Source organism: Homarus americanus, unplaced genomic scaffold (genome assembly GCF_018991925.1).
Source record: "Homarus americanus isolate GMGI-L3 unplaced genomic scaffold, GMGI_Hamer_2.0 scaffold50924, whole genome shotgun sequence".
Classification (NCBI taxonomy): Eukaryota; Metazoa; Arthropoda; class Malacostraca; order Decapoda; family Nephropidae; genus Homarus; species Homarus americanus.
The window spans coordinates 2,594,846-2,609,417 of record NW_024718094.1 but is presented as its reverse complement, the minus strand read 5'-3'; the positions used below and the strand labels follow the sequence as shown (position 1 = coordinate 2,609,417).

Sequence of the window (14,572 nt, the reverse complement as noted above, 5' to 3'; positions counted from 1 at the left end):
CTCCTCGAGTAATTCTCATTCACTGTCGACATATCTTCGCCCACACACTGGCACAAGTCATCAGCTGTTTCAGTATACACTGCGCAAGTAATAGGTTTACAGTAGCCACCAGACCTCGGTAATAAAAGCCTTTTTATTATTTTAACTGTACTTTACTTTCACTATCTCTTCTACTCTTCAGTCATCTTGTTCACTACTTTAAACTCACAAAGAAGTTCTCACCTCCACGGTTACTAGCCATTATCTAAGATGTCAAAATCACACCCAGTGTAAATATTAAGTAAGATCACAAATCGCGATTCTGTAAGATGCATTCGGAGTAATTCTTCAGTATCATTTTGAATCTATAATGCTTAATTCACTTACTATACAGTGGACTACATCTAATTGAAAGTGGACAAACTGTTCCATTAATGTACAAACAAAATGCTGTGGGAAGGTGAAGACAAGTGCTACCACAGCACAGCAGGGATCATATTTTGTTGGACCATGATGTTTTGCTCCAAATATAAAATGATCTGGGTAATACATTACTGCATTATGACTCATTAACGCCGCGAAGGTGACGACCACCTCGTGTATTTTGTGCAAGCGAGTGAATAATATTACTAAAGTAAATCAATATTTTTCCTGGCTATAAATCCTTGACTTTTGCTCAATTGTTGTTAAATATTTTCGTGATCTTTGAGTAGATATACGACAATAGGGCGAGATTTATTGACAAAGAAATTCTCCAGGCACTTACACCACCGTAGTGAGGTGAAATATTGAGTGTGAACCATGTGCTATAATATACTGTACTGTGTATGTGTAGAACTGTACCACATGTGAGCGTTTCCTTGGACTCTTAACATAGCTACAAGACAAACAAATCACAAAAAAGTGCCCATGACCCAAACAAGACACAGGTAACCAGTGTCACATGAAACACAAACGTACAGGGACTACACGAAGAGAGTATGGTACGTCGGTTTCACATCCCGTTGAGGTCTCCTGCATACCTGGCACCTAGTAGATTTGTCTGTTCTACCTTTAACTTTTTGGTTACCTTCGTCACAACTCTCAACATCTACCTCTTTGGCTTCCTCAATCTTAGTAATGTATATTGGCTTCCTAATCATGATAACCTTAAGCTGGCTTCCTCAACCGTTTCTTCACTACAGCTACTGTACTTGTTAGCGGATTGGCTACCTCTTCACACCCACTTTAAATTGACATTCTGTTCATAGACATTGCAATGAAGGTTTATCCATTGACCCAACACAACCCATCCTCCATCCAAGCACCTCAAATTATATTATCAGAATAAGTCTTCAGATCTCTTTCACTAGACTGACAACCCTCCTCCCACCTTACTGTGGTCATCCCCAGGCTGCAGACAACAGTGGGGGAAAAAGTACCACCGTGCTGGAAGTTACCCTACCACCAGTACCCACTACTACCATCACAACCACCACCATCTCCACCAGTGAAGCCACCACCTGTCCCATGTGTACCTGTCCAACCACCGAGTTCACCTCAGAGGGCACCAGTACCCCCGGCCCTACCACCAGTGAGTGCCCCACCACTGAGCCCGTCGTCTGCACTACGGATGCCACCACCTGTGAACCTTGTACCACCACCGACCCAGGTGTCACAACGTCGTGTCCACCATGTTCCACCCTCTCCACCTGGTTATCCACTGTGCAGTCCTGTCCACCCTGTCCTACCACTACCACCCCAGGTACATCTCCCTCCTCCACGCCACCATCACCACATACAACAGATGGTGACACCACCTCTACCTCTTGCCCTACCACCACTTGCCCACCGTGTACCTCCCTCGTTACCGACATGCCCACATCCCCTACCACCACCTGCCCACCGTGTACCTCCCTCGTTACCGACATGCCCACCTCCACTACCACCACTTGCCCACCGTGTACCTCCCTCGTTACCGACATGCCCACCTCCCCTACCACCACCTGCCCACCGTGTACCTCCATCCTTACCGACATGCCCACCTCTCCCTCCTCTTGTCCACCGTGCCCTACCACAGACTCTTCTCTAGGATCGAGTCCCTCCACATCGCATAGTACTCAGGGTTTGTAATAACACATCATTTTCATGTTGCAGTTCCTTACCGTCTGTTTAATTTTTGAATGTGATCTAACAACTCAATCCATCCCAAACAACAACTCTTGGATAATTCGGGCGCTGGTGAACTGACCACAGCATAACAAGATGACAAGTCTGACTGCACTTTTAAGGCATTAGATGTCTGGTGTGTGCGTGTCTGTTTGTTTTTTATCTTGGTTAATACACAAAGGCAACAACACGTAGTCCGTCCGCCAACGTCTAACGTCAAGATGCATCCACACAAAATTCTATAATACATCTATAATCATGCGTGTTTCTCTCTCTAAAGCAGGTGTAATCTTGGCAGTATTAACTATAAAATTTGATTCTAAATGACAGGTGTTACTGATGGGTCCCACAAGTTACACATTCACTTACTAAATATCAGCAGAGTTCACTTAAATTTGTATAAAAGAAATAGTAATGCAAATAATACAATACTACCCATCGAAATATGAAATGGTCCAGATATTAGAGAGAAGAGAGAGAGAGAGAGAGAGAGAGAGAGAGAGAGAGAGAGAGAGAGAGAGAGAGAGAGAGAGAGAGAGAGAGTGAGAGAGAGAGAGAGAGAGAGAGAGAGAGAGAGAGAGAGAGAGAGAGAGAGAGAGAGAGAGAGAGAGAGAGAGAGAGAGAGAGAGAGAGAGAGAGAGAGAGAGAGAGAGAGAGAGAGAGAGAGAGAGAGAGAGAGAGAGAGAGAGAGAGAGAGAGAGAGAGAGAGAGAGAGAGAGAGAGAGAGAGAGAGAGAGAGAGAGAGAGAGAGAGAGAGAGAGAGAGAGAGAGAGAGAGAGAGAGAGAGAGAGAGAGAGAGAGAGAGAGAGAGAGAGAGAGAGAGAGAGAGAGAGAGAGAGAGAGAGAGAGAGAGAGAGAGAGAGAGAGAGAGAGAGAGAGAGAGAGAGAGAGAGAGAGAGAGAGAGAGAGAGAGAGAGAGAGAGAGAGAGAGAGAGAGAGAGAGAGAGAGAGAGAGAGAGAGAGAGAGAGAGAGAGAGAGAGAGAGAGAGAGAGAGAGAGAGAGAGAGAGAGAGAGAGAGAGAGAGAGAGAGAGAGAGAGAGAGAGAGAGAGAGAGAGAGAGAGAGAGAGAGAGAGAGAGAGAGAGAGAGAGAGAGAGAGAGAGAGAGAGAGAGAGAGAGAGAGAGAGAGAGAGAGAGAGAGAGAGAGAGAGAGAGAGAGAGAGAGAGAGAGAGAGAGAGAGAGAGAGAGAGAGAGAGAGAGAGAGAGAGAGAGAGAGAGAGAGAGAGAGAGAGAGAGAGAGAGAGAGAGAGAGAGAGAGAGAGAGAGAGAGAGAGAGAGAGAGAGAGAGAGAGAGAGAGAGAGAGATCTTGAATATATTTAAACATAATAAAACACAGGTCTGATGTGTCCCTCAGACCAGGCTAGATCCATTAGCATCCAAGCAAGAATTATTTTGAGTCAGTCCTTCAGTTAAAACTTGATAAACAACCTCACCCTTAATACCAGATGATAGTTGAACCTGTTGGGTCTAGCCTGATACACACACCCTTCAATACATAAGAGTCGTTTACTGTCACAATTGTCATATCCTGCTAAAGTTCCTTAAAGGTCAACTCCAGTCTAAAAGTACTCGTGAATATTGTCTACACGTTTCAAGTGCGATATTACCGACGTACCTTCACTCTCAAAGAACCAAGAAACACGCTTCCACTTTGTGAATATTTTATTGAAAACGAAAAGCTGCCGTAAAAACCTCTTAATGATTTCTTACCTAGTATAATTATGACGCCACTCAAAAGCGGGCGAAGAAAAGGCTACTCACAAATAGTCTTTAAAATGGTTCGTCTATTATGACTTTCGGCTTCATTCCATAAAGAGAATTATAACAAAATTGCATAAATTAAGAGCAACTATCAAAGTAATGTTAATCAACAAGTTGTAATATACAGTATTGCTTAATGCCTGGACAAATTAGTCATGCAAATGTCTTAGAAAAATATTCGATCCATAAATATACTGAAACAAATCTATACTAATGTGTTGTTGTTTTTGTGACGTTACACCTGAGGCTATACTCGTCTTTTCTTTTATTTTCACTTACTGTATTTCCAAACGGTTTGCTCTTAATAATATAAGGAAAACATTAACAAACTTTGGAAAATTAACTGAACTATGATAAGAAAACATACAAATATTACGTTTTTTATCCATTTTATGAAGAGACACGACAACAGAACCACTAAGAGAGAGTCTGGAGTTGACCTTCTGTATTTGTTACGTTACCAAAATCTGCCCGTCACCTTCCCTATGTGAGCCAGACCGGGATTTCCTTAATGTGATTTTTGATGGGCTTCTTTATGCTTTTTGCTCTTTTATATCATTAATTATTTTGTTTTACACTTTAAATCTTTCATTAATATTTACTTACATGACTTAAACACTTCATTTATCGTTTAAAAAATCAATAGTGAAGTTATTGATCATAAATCACCCAAAATTACTTTTCAGCTTCCTCCCACAGCCTACTTACCTCACCATCACACCAATCACAACCTTAGCCCTGAAACCTAAAGTGCAAGCAATGACACAGTACTCCCCCTCAACCCCACACTAACAACCTACCCTGTCTGCCCTACTGACAAAAATAAGACGACCTGTCTTGTATGTCCCACAGACGAAACAACGACTCCAAGTTCCCTCACCACCACTACCAATGGCCCTTTACAACCAAGCCTAAGCTTCGAGAAAGTTTCATATGCAGGGGAAATTTACCCCGAGTTTAAAAGCGTCTGGCAAGTTGACGTGGTCGTGAAAGTGGCCAACAAAAACGACGTACGCTTTTCTTGGGGTAAAATATATATATATATATAAATATTTGGTGTTCGTCTTTGCTTGCCTTTGGGGTGTTTTTGTCGGCGTTTCTATAAGCTGATGTGTCTGTGTATTGTGCACTGGGAGTAAGGTAACTTGTGACGTAAAAACTGTACTCAAGAACACTCATTACCTGAGCTCTGTCATCTACAGGTAAGTTTTCCATACGAATGATGTCCTACAGAGGACATAGCCTCTTCTATATGCATCTAAAACTTGGTTGCCCATAAAATAACATATTGATTTCAATGTTTCAAAATATACAACGCACAACCAATTAATGTTTAAAGAAATAACAAACATCCAGTTCACGACCTTCACATAAGAGATTTTTGGGTGACATTCATATTTACAGATCTTAGTAACCGTGAAGTAGGATCAGCCGTAACACATGGACAAATCATAATCGGGTTACTGCCCTAACAACACATCTTGTAACCAAAAATGTTGTTTACCATCACAGAACCATTGACCACAGCCTAGTTCTAGTCTTGAAACTACAACGTAAGACTTATCAGCCTAACATACTGTAGATCTGGTATTGAGATCAAGTGACAAAACAGTCTTGAATCTGACGATTGTTAATGCAACACTCGTCTTTACTGCTCAGTTAGTGGGAACATCTGATTACATTATGATATAATTAGAAAATTTTCGACTTTCTTCCTACGATCTTTTTAATACACGAAATGACGAAAGACTTGGTTCCTGTCACATCAAATTAAGAGGACTTTTGAACGGTAAGATATATTTATCGGTATTGTATGTCAGAATCATCTCTATGTTAATACGGCGCCGCTCCTCCTGTCGCCTCCTGTCAGGCTACAGACAACACCACCGCCTCCTCCAGTGTCACCCTTGATGTTGAGCTACCTTGGTTTGGGCATTACGACAACGACCTCCACTTCGAGCTGTACCGGTACGCTACAGTAGTCCTGGGTCCGACTAAGAACGAGGTCGTCCTGAGGGTTAGGGCCGTCACCAATACAACATATGAAGTCATCTACACCTTAAGTATAACTAGTTTATATTTTCCACTTTGTTCTCGTCTAGAACCTTAGCTTATAAGTGTGTGTTGGGTGATGTTGTTGATAATAAGTATTCCTTGTAGTGCAGGTTATTCAACGTTCACGAGGAAAATGTACAATTTTATTTAAGTTTAGTAAGTAACAGGGGCAACAAAGTCTGGTTTCTAATACTCTATGATGCACCAAGTGAGCAATAACCTGTGAGGACTGTTTAGTTTCACTCTTATCAGATCACGACCCAAGGCATCTGATCTGTACGACCAATCTTCTCTTCTTAATGCCACACGTGACTTCTTTTTTAGTCGTTATCTAATTTAATTAAATATAAATTCCTGTAATAGCTGGCAACCCCAAAACAGATGACTGGCAACCCATGGCATATGACTGACAACTCTATTATAATGACTGGCAAACCATAACATATGACTGGCAACCCCAAGACAGATGACTGGCAACCTTAAGATAGTGGATTTCTGGCCCACAGGCTCCATGGCCTTGATGTAATGGTCACCTGGCCCACAGGCTCCATGGCCTTAATATAGTGGCCACCTGTCCTACAGGCTCCATGACAGATGACTAGCAAGTTTGGCAACCCCATAGGGGTTTGCTGTACTGGTCGGCCCCCAAGCTCAAAAAGTTGAACCCCTTCGTTAAAAACAACTATAAATAAGGAGGAGCGGATGGGGAGGCCCGGCCTGAGCGTAACCACAGTTTTAACATACAGCTGAAATTTAGCCTTTTTTTGTATGTGCAGTTAATTATGTCTAACTATAGTGAAGTGGATATAGCGTAGAAGATAGTGAAGACGATATTGTAGGCGACAGTGTGGTGGATGTAGTGGAGGTGACAATGGGGTGGATGTAGTGTAGGTGATAGTGTAGTGGATAGTGTAGGATGATAGTGTAGTGGATGTAGTGTAGGTGATAGTGTAGTGGATGTAGTGTCGGTGATAGTGTGGTGGATGAAGCGTAATTATGGTGCAGTGCAGTGGATGTAATGCAGATAGTGGAGAGGATGTAGTGTAAGTAATAGTGTAGAGACGGTCATACTGTATGAGCTGCTCCTCAAAAATAAACCAGAGCAATGCCGAGTACCCCAGCTACTACGACGACTACTACTACTACTACTACTACTACTACTACTACTAATAATAATAATAATAATAATAATAATAATAATAATAACAATAATACAACAACAATAATAATAATAATAACAAAAATACAACAATAATAATAATAATAATAATAATAATAATAATAATAATAATAATAATAATAATAATAATAATAATAATAATGTGAGGCACAGGTAACTGAGGTGGTGTTGCTTGGTCAACAGACGAGCCGAGCACCCACTTCGCTATCAATAACAACGGGGAGATCACGGTGTTGGATGATGACTTAAAACCCGACACCTACAACCTGATAGCTGTGGCTACCGTGGACGACCCACCATTGAAGGACAAGGCGAAGGTGATGGGAGTCTTGGATCTTAATGGGGGCAAGGCAGAAGTGTGGTTTGGGTGAGGGACACTTACTGGTAGTGACTGGAACCATGTTACGGGTAGTGATTTGAAGTACTGTATATCGGGAGTAGTCAGTGGGAGTATGTTGGAAACAGTGTGTAGTAGTATGTTAAGTCAATAATTAGAAGTATGTTGTGGGTAAATAGAGGTATACTGAGGGTACTGATGAGTATGTTGGAGCATTGATTACGAATATGTGGGGCATTAACTGAACGTATGTTAGGAGCACTACTGTAAGTGGGAGTATGTTTGGAGTAGCTAGTGATGGGAGTATACTGAGGGTAGTAATTGGGTTAGCAAGTTTGTCTTTTTTTTCTTATAATATACCATAAAAGTGATGGCATGACAAGTTATGACTAAATCCAGGTGAACATCAAAGTGCTACCATCATCAATCAATGTGATGATGACAAACAGCCTCCTGACGGCAAAAGTGGAGGAGCGCAGCAGCGAGCAGGCCCTGGTCAATGTTACAACCTCTGGGGACACTGGCACCGTCTGCATCACCGATGTCCAGCCCAAAACTGCCGAAGGTGAGACCAATAAACCCAGTACCCCACTACTTAAAGAGGAATTCTAGCGGATTGCCTGTGAAGATTAAAAGATACTCAGTGTTTGTATACCTTGCACGTATTCACTAGCTTCAGGGCGATTCACATTTACTGCCACGTGTCCGTTCCGTCGCGGACCGTCAACGTTCCGTCAAAACTGCCCTGTATTCTCACTGACGAATAGACATTGCAGGAAACTTGAAACTCGCAGCGATTACACTATTATTGGATGAAGAAGAGGAGGGAAAAGATTTCGTGATAAAAAGAAGAGAGTGGTGGGCTCACAAAGGCTTGAGAAACAGAAAAATAGAAACGGAAACATGACGGTAAAAGTGAATCGGCCTCAGACGACAAGAGTTGTCACCCCCCAAAAAAGAATACTGTACCCCCCAAAAATAGCTGTGGCAAGTTTAGTCATGTTTTCGGGATACCTGTAGAAGCACCTTAGAGTGGAATATTTTTAGTTAAGACGAGAGGAACAGAGACAGGAAATACTCCTGATGCCCCTGACCTATGACGGGGTATGATAAACATATAAAAGTAGAGGTTGAAAATACATAAGTAAATGAAATATACACACACATATATACATAAACGAATATGAAAATTTGATACATACAAATGTATGTATCAAATATGCACTCATAGATCACGTACACAGCAAAATACGCAAAGGATAACTAAAACGCAACACTGAAATTTTTATTACCAGGCAAATTCGATATCCAAGGGAAAGGCAACGACTGGGCAGTCATCATGAAGGAGATGCTGAACTTTGACGTGGAACATCAGGAAATCAAACTGAAACTTGAGGCGTATGAAGACGTAATAAATTGCTCCCCTATTGGCACCACCGGCGACGAGTTACTAAGGTGAGGTGTTGATCAGGGCGAGACAGGTGTGAGCGTGAAAAAGTAAACACATTCTTCTCTTAACGGTAATGTAAATCAGTAGTAGTTTCTCCGAAGCTATACAATAAATGAAGTATTGTTTGTTGTTTACATCATCACAAAAATAGATGAAGTATTGTTTGTGGTTTGATTATCGTTACAAAAACAATATGAGGTTGGGGTTACAATACACCCCTCGTCCTTATATTGTGTTCTATGACCTTTGCTAATGATTTACGATTCAAAGTTAACTGGGGGACAGAACTTCTTATACAGTGTGTATAATATAATATGTAAAGTGATGTATAACTGAATATCCAAAATCTATCCATTCCCGATACATCTATTACACAAGGTCTTTTCTGAGGTGGGTGTGAACTTTGACCACCAAAACCCAAAGAGGTGTAGAATTTTCTTTACGGGTATATGGTTAACATAATCCATCAAGTACTCAGGTATTTTACGCTGTACAAACAAATAAACAGAAGGATTTGTTGTATACTCATTCCCTCCCCACTTTTCACGTTAATACCGAGTGGAGAGTAAAATCCACCAATGGTAACTGTATCTACTATAGGTACAAGGATATACAAGTTTAATTTTAATTGTAATCCTAAGCTAAATCACCTCAGTTATAGAGAACAGGGTTTTAGTTATTTTTCTGTTGGAAACCTGAAACAAAGATTCAGTTTCAAATGTATGAAAACTTATCACCTTTAACCTAACCTGACCTGACCTGACCTAACCTTTTCTTCCTTAAAATGAAAACCCAATACCAATATAGGAGACAACTCGAGGTATCATCTGTAAGTAACCTATGCATGCCGCCTCCCTCCATTTGTTTTCTTTTTGTTATCATAATAAAACTGACTCGTCCATCAGGAACCAGGCTCTAGTGGTCATCACGGTACTTGACATCAACGACCAGAAGCCGTACTTCATCGTGCCTAACAGCGACATGAAGGTCATCGCCTACCCAAACGACAAGGCCCTTCAGAGTGTGGTGGGCCCAGTCATTACTCTACAGGTAAGGTCGAGTCTACGGTCTATAGTAACGATATACAGTGCCCGGTCCACAGATACAGTGTGTAGTAATATGTACGGTCAGGTCTCTAGTTATGCAAACTTCCACAAGACTGTCAAACAAACTTCCACAAGTCTGTCATGTAAACTTTCACAAGTCTGTCGTGCAAACGTTCGCAAGGCTGTCATGTAAACTTCTACAAGGCTGTCATGCAAACTTCCACAAGGCTGTCATGTAAACTTCCATAAGTCTGTCATGTAAACTTTCACAAGTCTGTCGTGCAAACGTCCGAAAGGTTGTCATGCAAACTTCCACGAGGCTGTCATGCAAACGTTCGCAAGGCTGTCATGTAAACTTCTACAAGGCTGTCATGCAAACTTCCACAAGGCTGTCATGTAAACTTCCATAAGTCTGTCATGTAAACTTTCACAAGTCTGTCGTGCAAACGTCCGAAAGGTTGTCATGCAAACTTCCACGAGGCTGTCATGCAAACGTTCGCAAGGCTGTCATGTAAACTTCTACAAGGCTGTCATGCAAACTTCCACAAGGCTGTCATGTAAACTTCCACAAGGCTGTCAAATAAAATTCAACAAGGCTGTCAAATAAACTTCCACATTCTGTCATGCAAACGTCCGCAAGGCTGTCATGCAAACTTCCCCAAGGCTGTCATGCATACTTCCGCAAGGCTGTCATGTAAACTTCCACAAGGCTGTCATGCAAACTTCTACATGGCTGTCATGCAAACTCCTGCAAGGCTGTCATGCAAGCTTCCGCAAGACAGACATGCAAACTTCTGCAAGGCTGTCATGCAAGCTTCGGCAAGATAGTCATGCAAACTTCTACAAGGCTGTCATGCAAACTTCCGTAAGGGAAGTTGTCAAATCCTCCAGTTTCCGTCTCCACCTCCACCGCCGACTCAAGTCCCTCGGAGTTCCTGCACCCGAGCTCCTCAGTGTTTACTCAACATTCATACTTCCCAAACTCACCTATGCCTCCCCTACCTGGTCTTCCTCCCTAAATGCCACACAACGTAAACACCTAGAAAAAGTGCAAAAGAGGGCATGCAAGATTATTCTTTCCCCTTCCTACTCCACATACCAAGAAGAGCTCAACACACTGACCCTCTCGGCGCTCACTGACCATCACCACGACCTCATCTGCAAATTTGGTGAGAAGCTTCTGCACCATCCTCGGTACCGGCTCCTACTACCACCTAAGATCCCTCGCCCGAGAATTGCTGTTCGACACCACAACCGCATCCAGCCCATACGAGCACGAACTGATCGCTATAAGAACAGCCCAGTCCCAACCATTGTAAAAATTATCAATAACTCGTAATCAACCAGTGTATTCACTCCCAGTCAATCTTACTTTTTGCACTGTCACTATGTTGAAATGCCCTGTAGTTTGAGCTTCTCCCCCACCTAGTTATTATATATCATATTTGTATCACTTATGTTACTTGTATATTATTTGTAAATTAAGTGACCCATTCCCCAATTATGTAACTGTATATTTTCACCCTTCCGGCTGCCATGCTCTTTCAATAAACCGTTAATTATTATTATTATTATTATTATGGCTATCTTGCAAACTTTTGCAAGGATGTCATGCACGCTTTGGCAAGGATTGCATGCAAGCTCCCACATGGCTGTCAAGCAAACTTCCACAAGACTGTCATCCAAAATTCTGCAAGGCTGTCATGCAAGCTTCGGCAAGACAGTCATGCAAACTCCGGAAGGCTGTCATGCAAACTTCCACAAGGCTGTCATACAAACTTCTGCAAGGCTGTCATGCAAGCTTCCGCATGACAGACATGCAAACTTCTGCAAGGCTGTCATGCAAGCTTCGGCAGGACAGTCATGCAAAATCCGGAAGGCTGTCATGCAAACTTCCACAAGGCTGTCATACAAACTTCTGCAAGACTGTCATGCTAACTTCCACAAGGCTATCATGCAAACTTCTGCAAGGCTTTCTTGCACGTTTCGGCAAGGCTGTCATGCAAACTTCCAAAAGGCTGTCATGCAAACTTTCCCAAGGCTGTCATGTAACTTCTACAAGACAGGCATGCAAACTTCGGCAAGGCTATTATGCAAACTTCCGCAAGGCTGTCATGCAAAATCCGCAAGGCTGTCATGCAAAATTCCATAAGGCTGTCAACCAAACTTCCGCAAGGCTGTCATGCAAACTTCCACAAGGCTGCCATGCAAACTTCAAGGCTAAATCAACATATAACGAGGAACCAAATGTGTCTGGTAAGCATAGAACGATTCGTAAGGTGTAACATATATGCACGGGCATTTCTTAGAACAATTGGTAACTCTCATCTCAAGAACCAAGCAAGAAGCATTTAAAGACACGTAAGCAGTAACCAAAGTAGAGTTACAATAACACTACACTACCTGTAACTACAATAACACTACACTACCAGTAAGTGCAATAACACTACACTACCAGTAAGTGCAATAACACTGCACTACCAATAACTACAATAACACTACATATCCAGTAACTACAATAACACTACACTACCAGTGACCACAATTACACTACACTACCAGTAAATGCAATTACACTACACTACACTACACTACCAGTAAGTGCAGTTACACTACACTACCAGTAATAACACCACACTACCAGTAACTACAATAACACCATACTACCAGTAATTACGTAAGTGTATTAAACTAACTAAAAATAGCACAAATTAAACAAATGGCCGAAAAATTATCAGCTGCAGAGTCAATGAGGTTCTGGACGAATGTGTGTTGGATGCAGGTCGCGGTGTTCTGGACGAATGTGTGTTGGATGCAGGTCGGGGTGTTCTGGACGAGTGTGTGTGTTGGATGCAGGTCGGGGTGTTGTGGACGAGTGTGTGTTGGATGAAGGTCGCGGTGTTCTGGACGAGTGTGTGTTGGATGAAGGTCGCGGTGTTCTGGACGAGTGTGTGTGTTGGATGCAGGTCGGACGAGTGGTAAAGGATGGCACGGGGTGTTCTGGACGAGTGTGTGTTGATGCAGGTCGCGGTGTTCTGACGAGTGTGTGTTGGATGTAGTTGGTCGGGGGTGTTCTGACGGAGTGTGTGTTGGATGCAGGTCGCGTGTGTTCTGGACGAGTGTGTGTGTTGATGAAGGTCGGGGGGTGTTCTGGACGAGTGTAAGGATGCAGGTCGGGGGTGTTCTGGACGAGTGTGTGTTGGATGCAGGTCGGGGTGTTCTGGACGAGTGTGTGTTGGATGAAGGTCGGGGGTGTTCTGACGAGGGTGTGTTGATGAAGGTCGGGTGTTCTGGGACGAGTGTGTGTTGATGCAGGGTGTTGTGGACGAGTGTGTGTTGATGCAGGTCGGGGTGTTCCTGACGAGTGTGTGTTGATGAAGGTCGCAGGTTCCTGGACGAGTGTGTGTTGGATGAAGGTCGCGGTGTTCTGGACGAGTGTGTGTTGGATGCAGGTCAAAATTCTGGACGAGTGTGTTGATGGCAGGTCGCGGTGTTCTGGAGAGGTGTTGATGAAGGTCGGGGTGTTGTGACTTAAAATGTGCGTTGGATGAAGGCCGGGGTGTTCTGACGAGTGTGTGTTGATGCAGGTCGGGGGTGTTGTGGACGAGTGTGTGTTGGATGCAGGTCGGGGTGTTGTGGACGAGTGTGTGTTGGATGAAGGTCGGGGTGTTCTGGACGAGTGTGTGTTGGATGAAGGTCGCGGTGTTCTGGACGAGTGTGTGTGTTGGATGAAGGTCGCGGTGTTGTGGACGAGTGTGTGTTGGATGCAGGTCGGGGTGTTGTGGACGAGTGTGTGTTGGATGAAGGTCGGGGTGTTCTGGACGAGTGTGTGTTGGATGAAGGTCGCGGTGTTCTGGACGAGTGTGTGTGTTGGATGAAGGTCGCGGTGTTCTGGACGAGTGTGTGTTGGATGAAGGTCGGGGTGCAGTGAAGAGTCGGTCAGGGAAGGTGTTTACTAACAGGTAGTAACTCCATATAAAAACTTTCCACCACAGGCTAAAGATGACGATACAGTGGGCGTCCTGACGTATGGTCTCGTACAATCCAATGGCGGCTTTACGGTGGAGAAAGAGACGGGCGCCGTTTACGTCGAGGGACAGTTTGATTGTTCCTCCAAGTGCGACCTCCATGTCAAGGTCACCGACGGAAAGGCGAATACAGAAGCCAGTATCAAGGTATGGACACTTCCCCTACAACAAACCAGTATCAAGGTAATGGACACTTCCCCTACAACAAACCAGTATCAAGGTATGGACACTTCCCCTACAACAAACCAGTATCAAGGTATGGACACTTCCCCTACAACAACCAGTATCAAGGTATGGACACTTCCCCTACAACAAACCAGTATCAAGGTATGGACACTTCCCCTACAACAAACCAGTATCAAGGTATACAACAAACCAGTATCAAGGTATGGACACTTCCACCTACAACAAACCAGTATCAAGGTATGGACACTTCCCCTACAACAACCAGTATCAAGGTATGGACACTTCCCCTACAACAACCAGTATCAAAGAATAAATGCGAGTAATTTTGCACTTAAATACATCACACTTCCTTCACATATCGACAGAAGAACAGTATTTACCATTCTCCGATTACTCTACT

The 14,572-nt window shown here is 43.2% G+C and overlaps 1 protein-coding gene across 5 annotated transcripts in view; it reads left to right on the top strand.

Moving 5' to 3' along the window:
- The window catches only part of LOC121859112 (protocadherin Fat 4-like), a 52,382-nt gene that overhangs the window by 25,207 nt on the left and 12,603 nt on the right, over positions 1–14,572 (top strand). The window contains exons 9-15 of one of the 5 annotated variants that reach the window (XM_042355805.1): positions 1,372–2,083; positions 4,743–4,916; positions 7,309–7,442; positions 7,862–8,027; positions 8,758–8,917; positions 9,818–9,962; positions 13,954–14,133. In XM_042355805.1, coding sequence (XP_042211739.1) covers positions 1,372–2,083; positions 4,743–4,916; positions 7,309–7,442; positions 7,862–8,027; positions 8,758–8,917; positions 9,818–9,962; positions 13,954–14,133 — 1,671 coding nt within the window. Of the gene's footprint in view, positions 1–1,371; positions 2,084–4,742; positions 4,917–5,760; positions 5,954–7,308; positions 7,443–7,861; positions 8,028–8,757; positions 8,918–9,817; positions 9,963–13,953; positions 14,134–14,572 lie in introns of all 5 variants that reach the window. The other 4 variants (XM_042355808.1, XM_042355807.1, XM_042355806.1 and 1 more) reach the window with 4 other exon arrangements.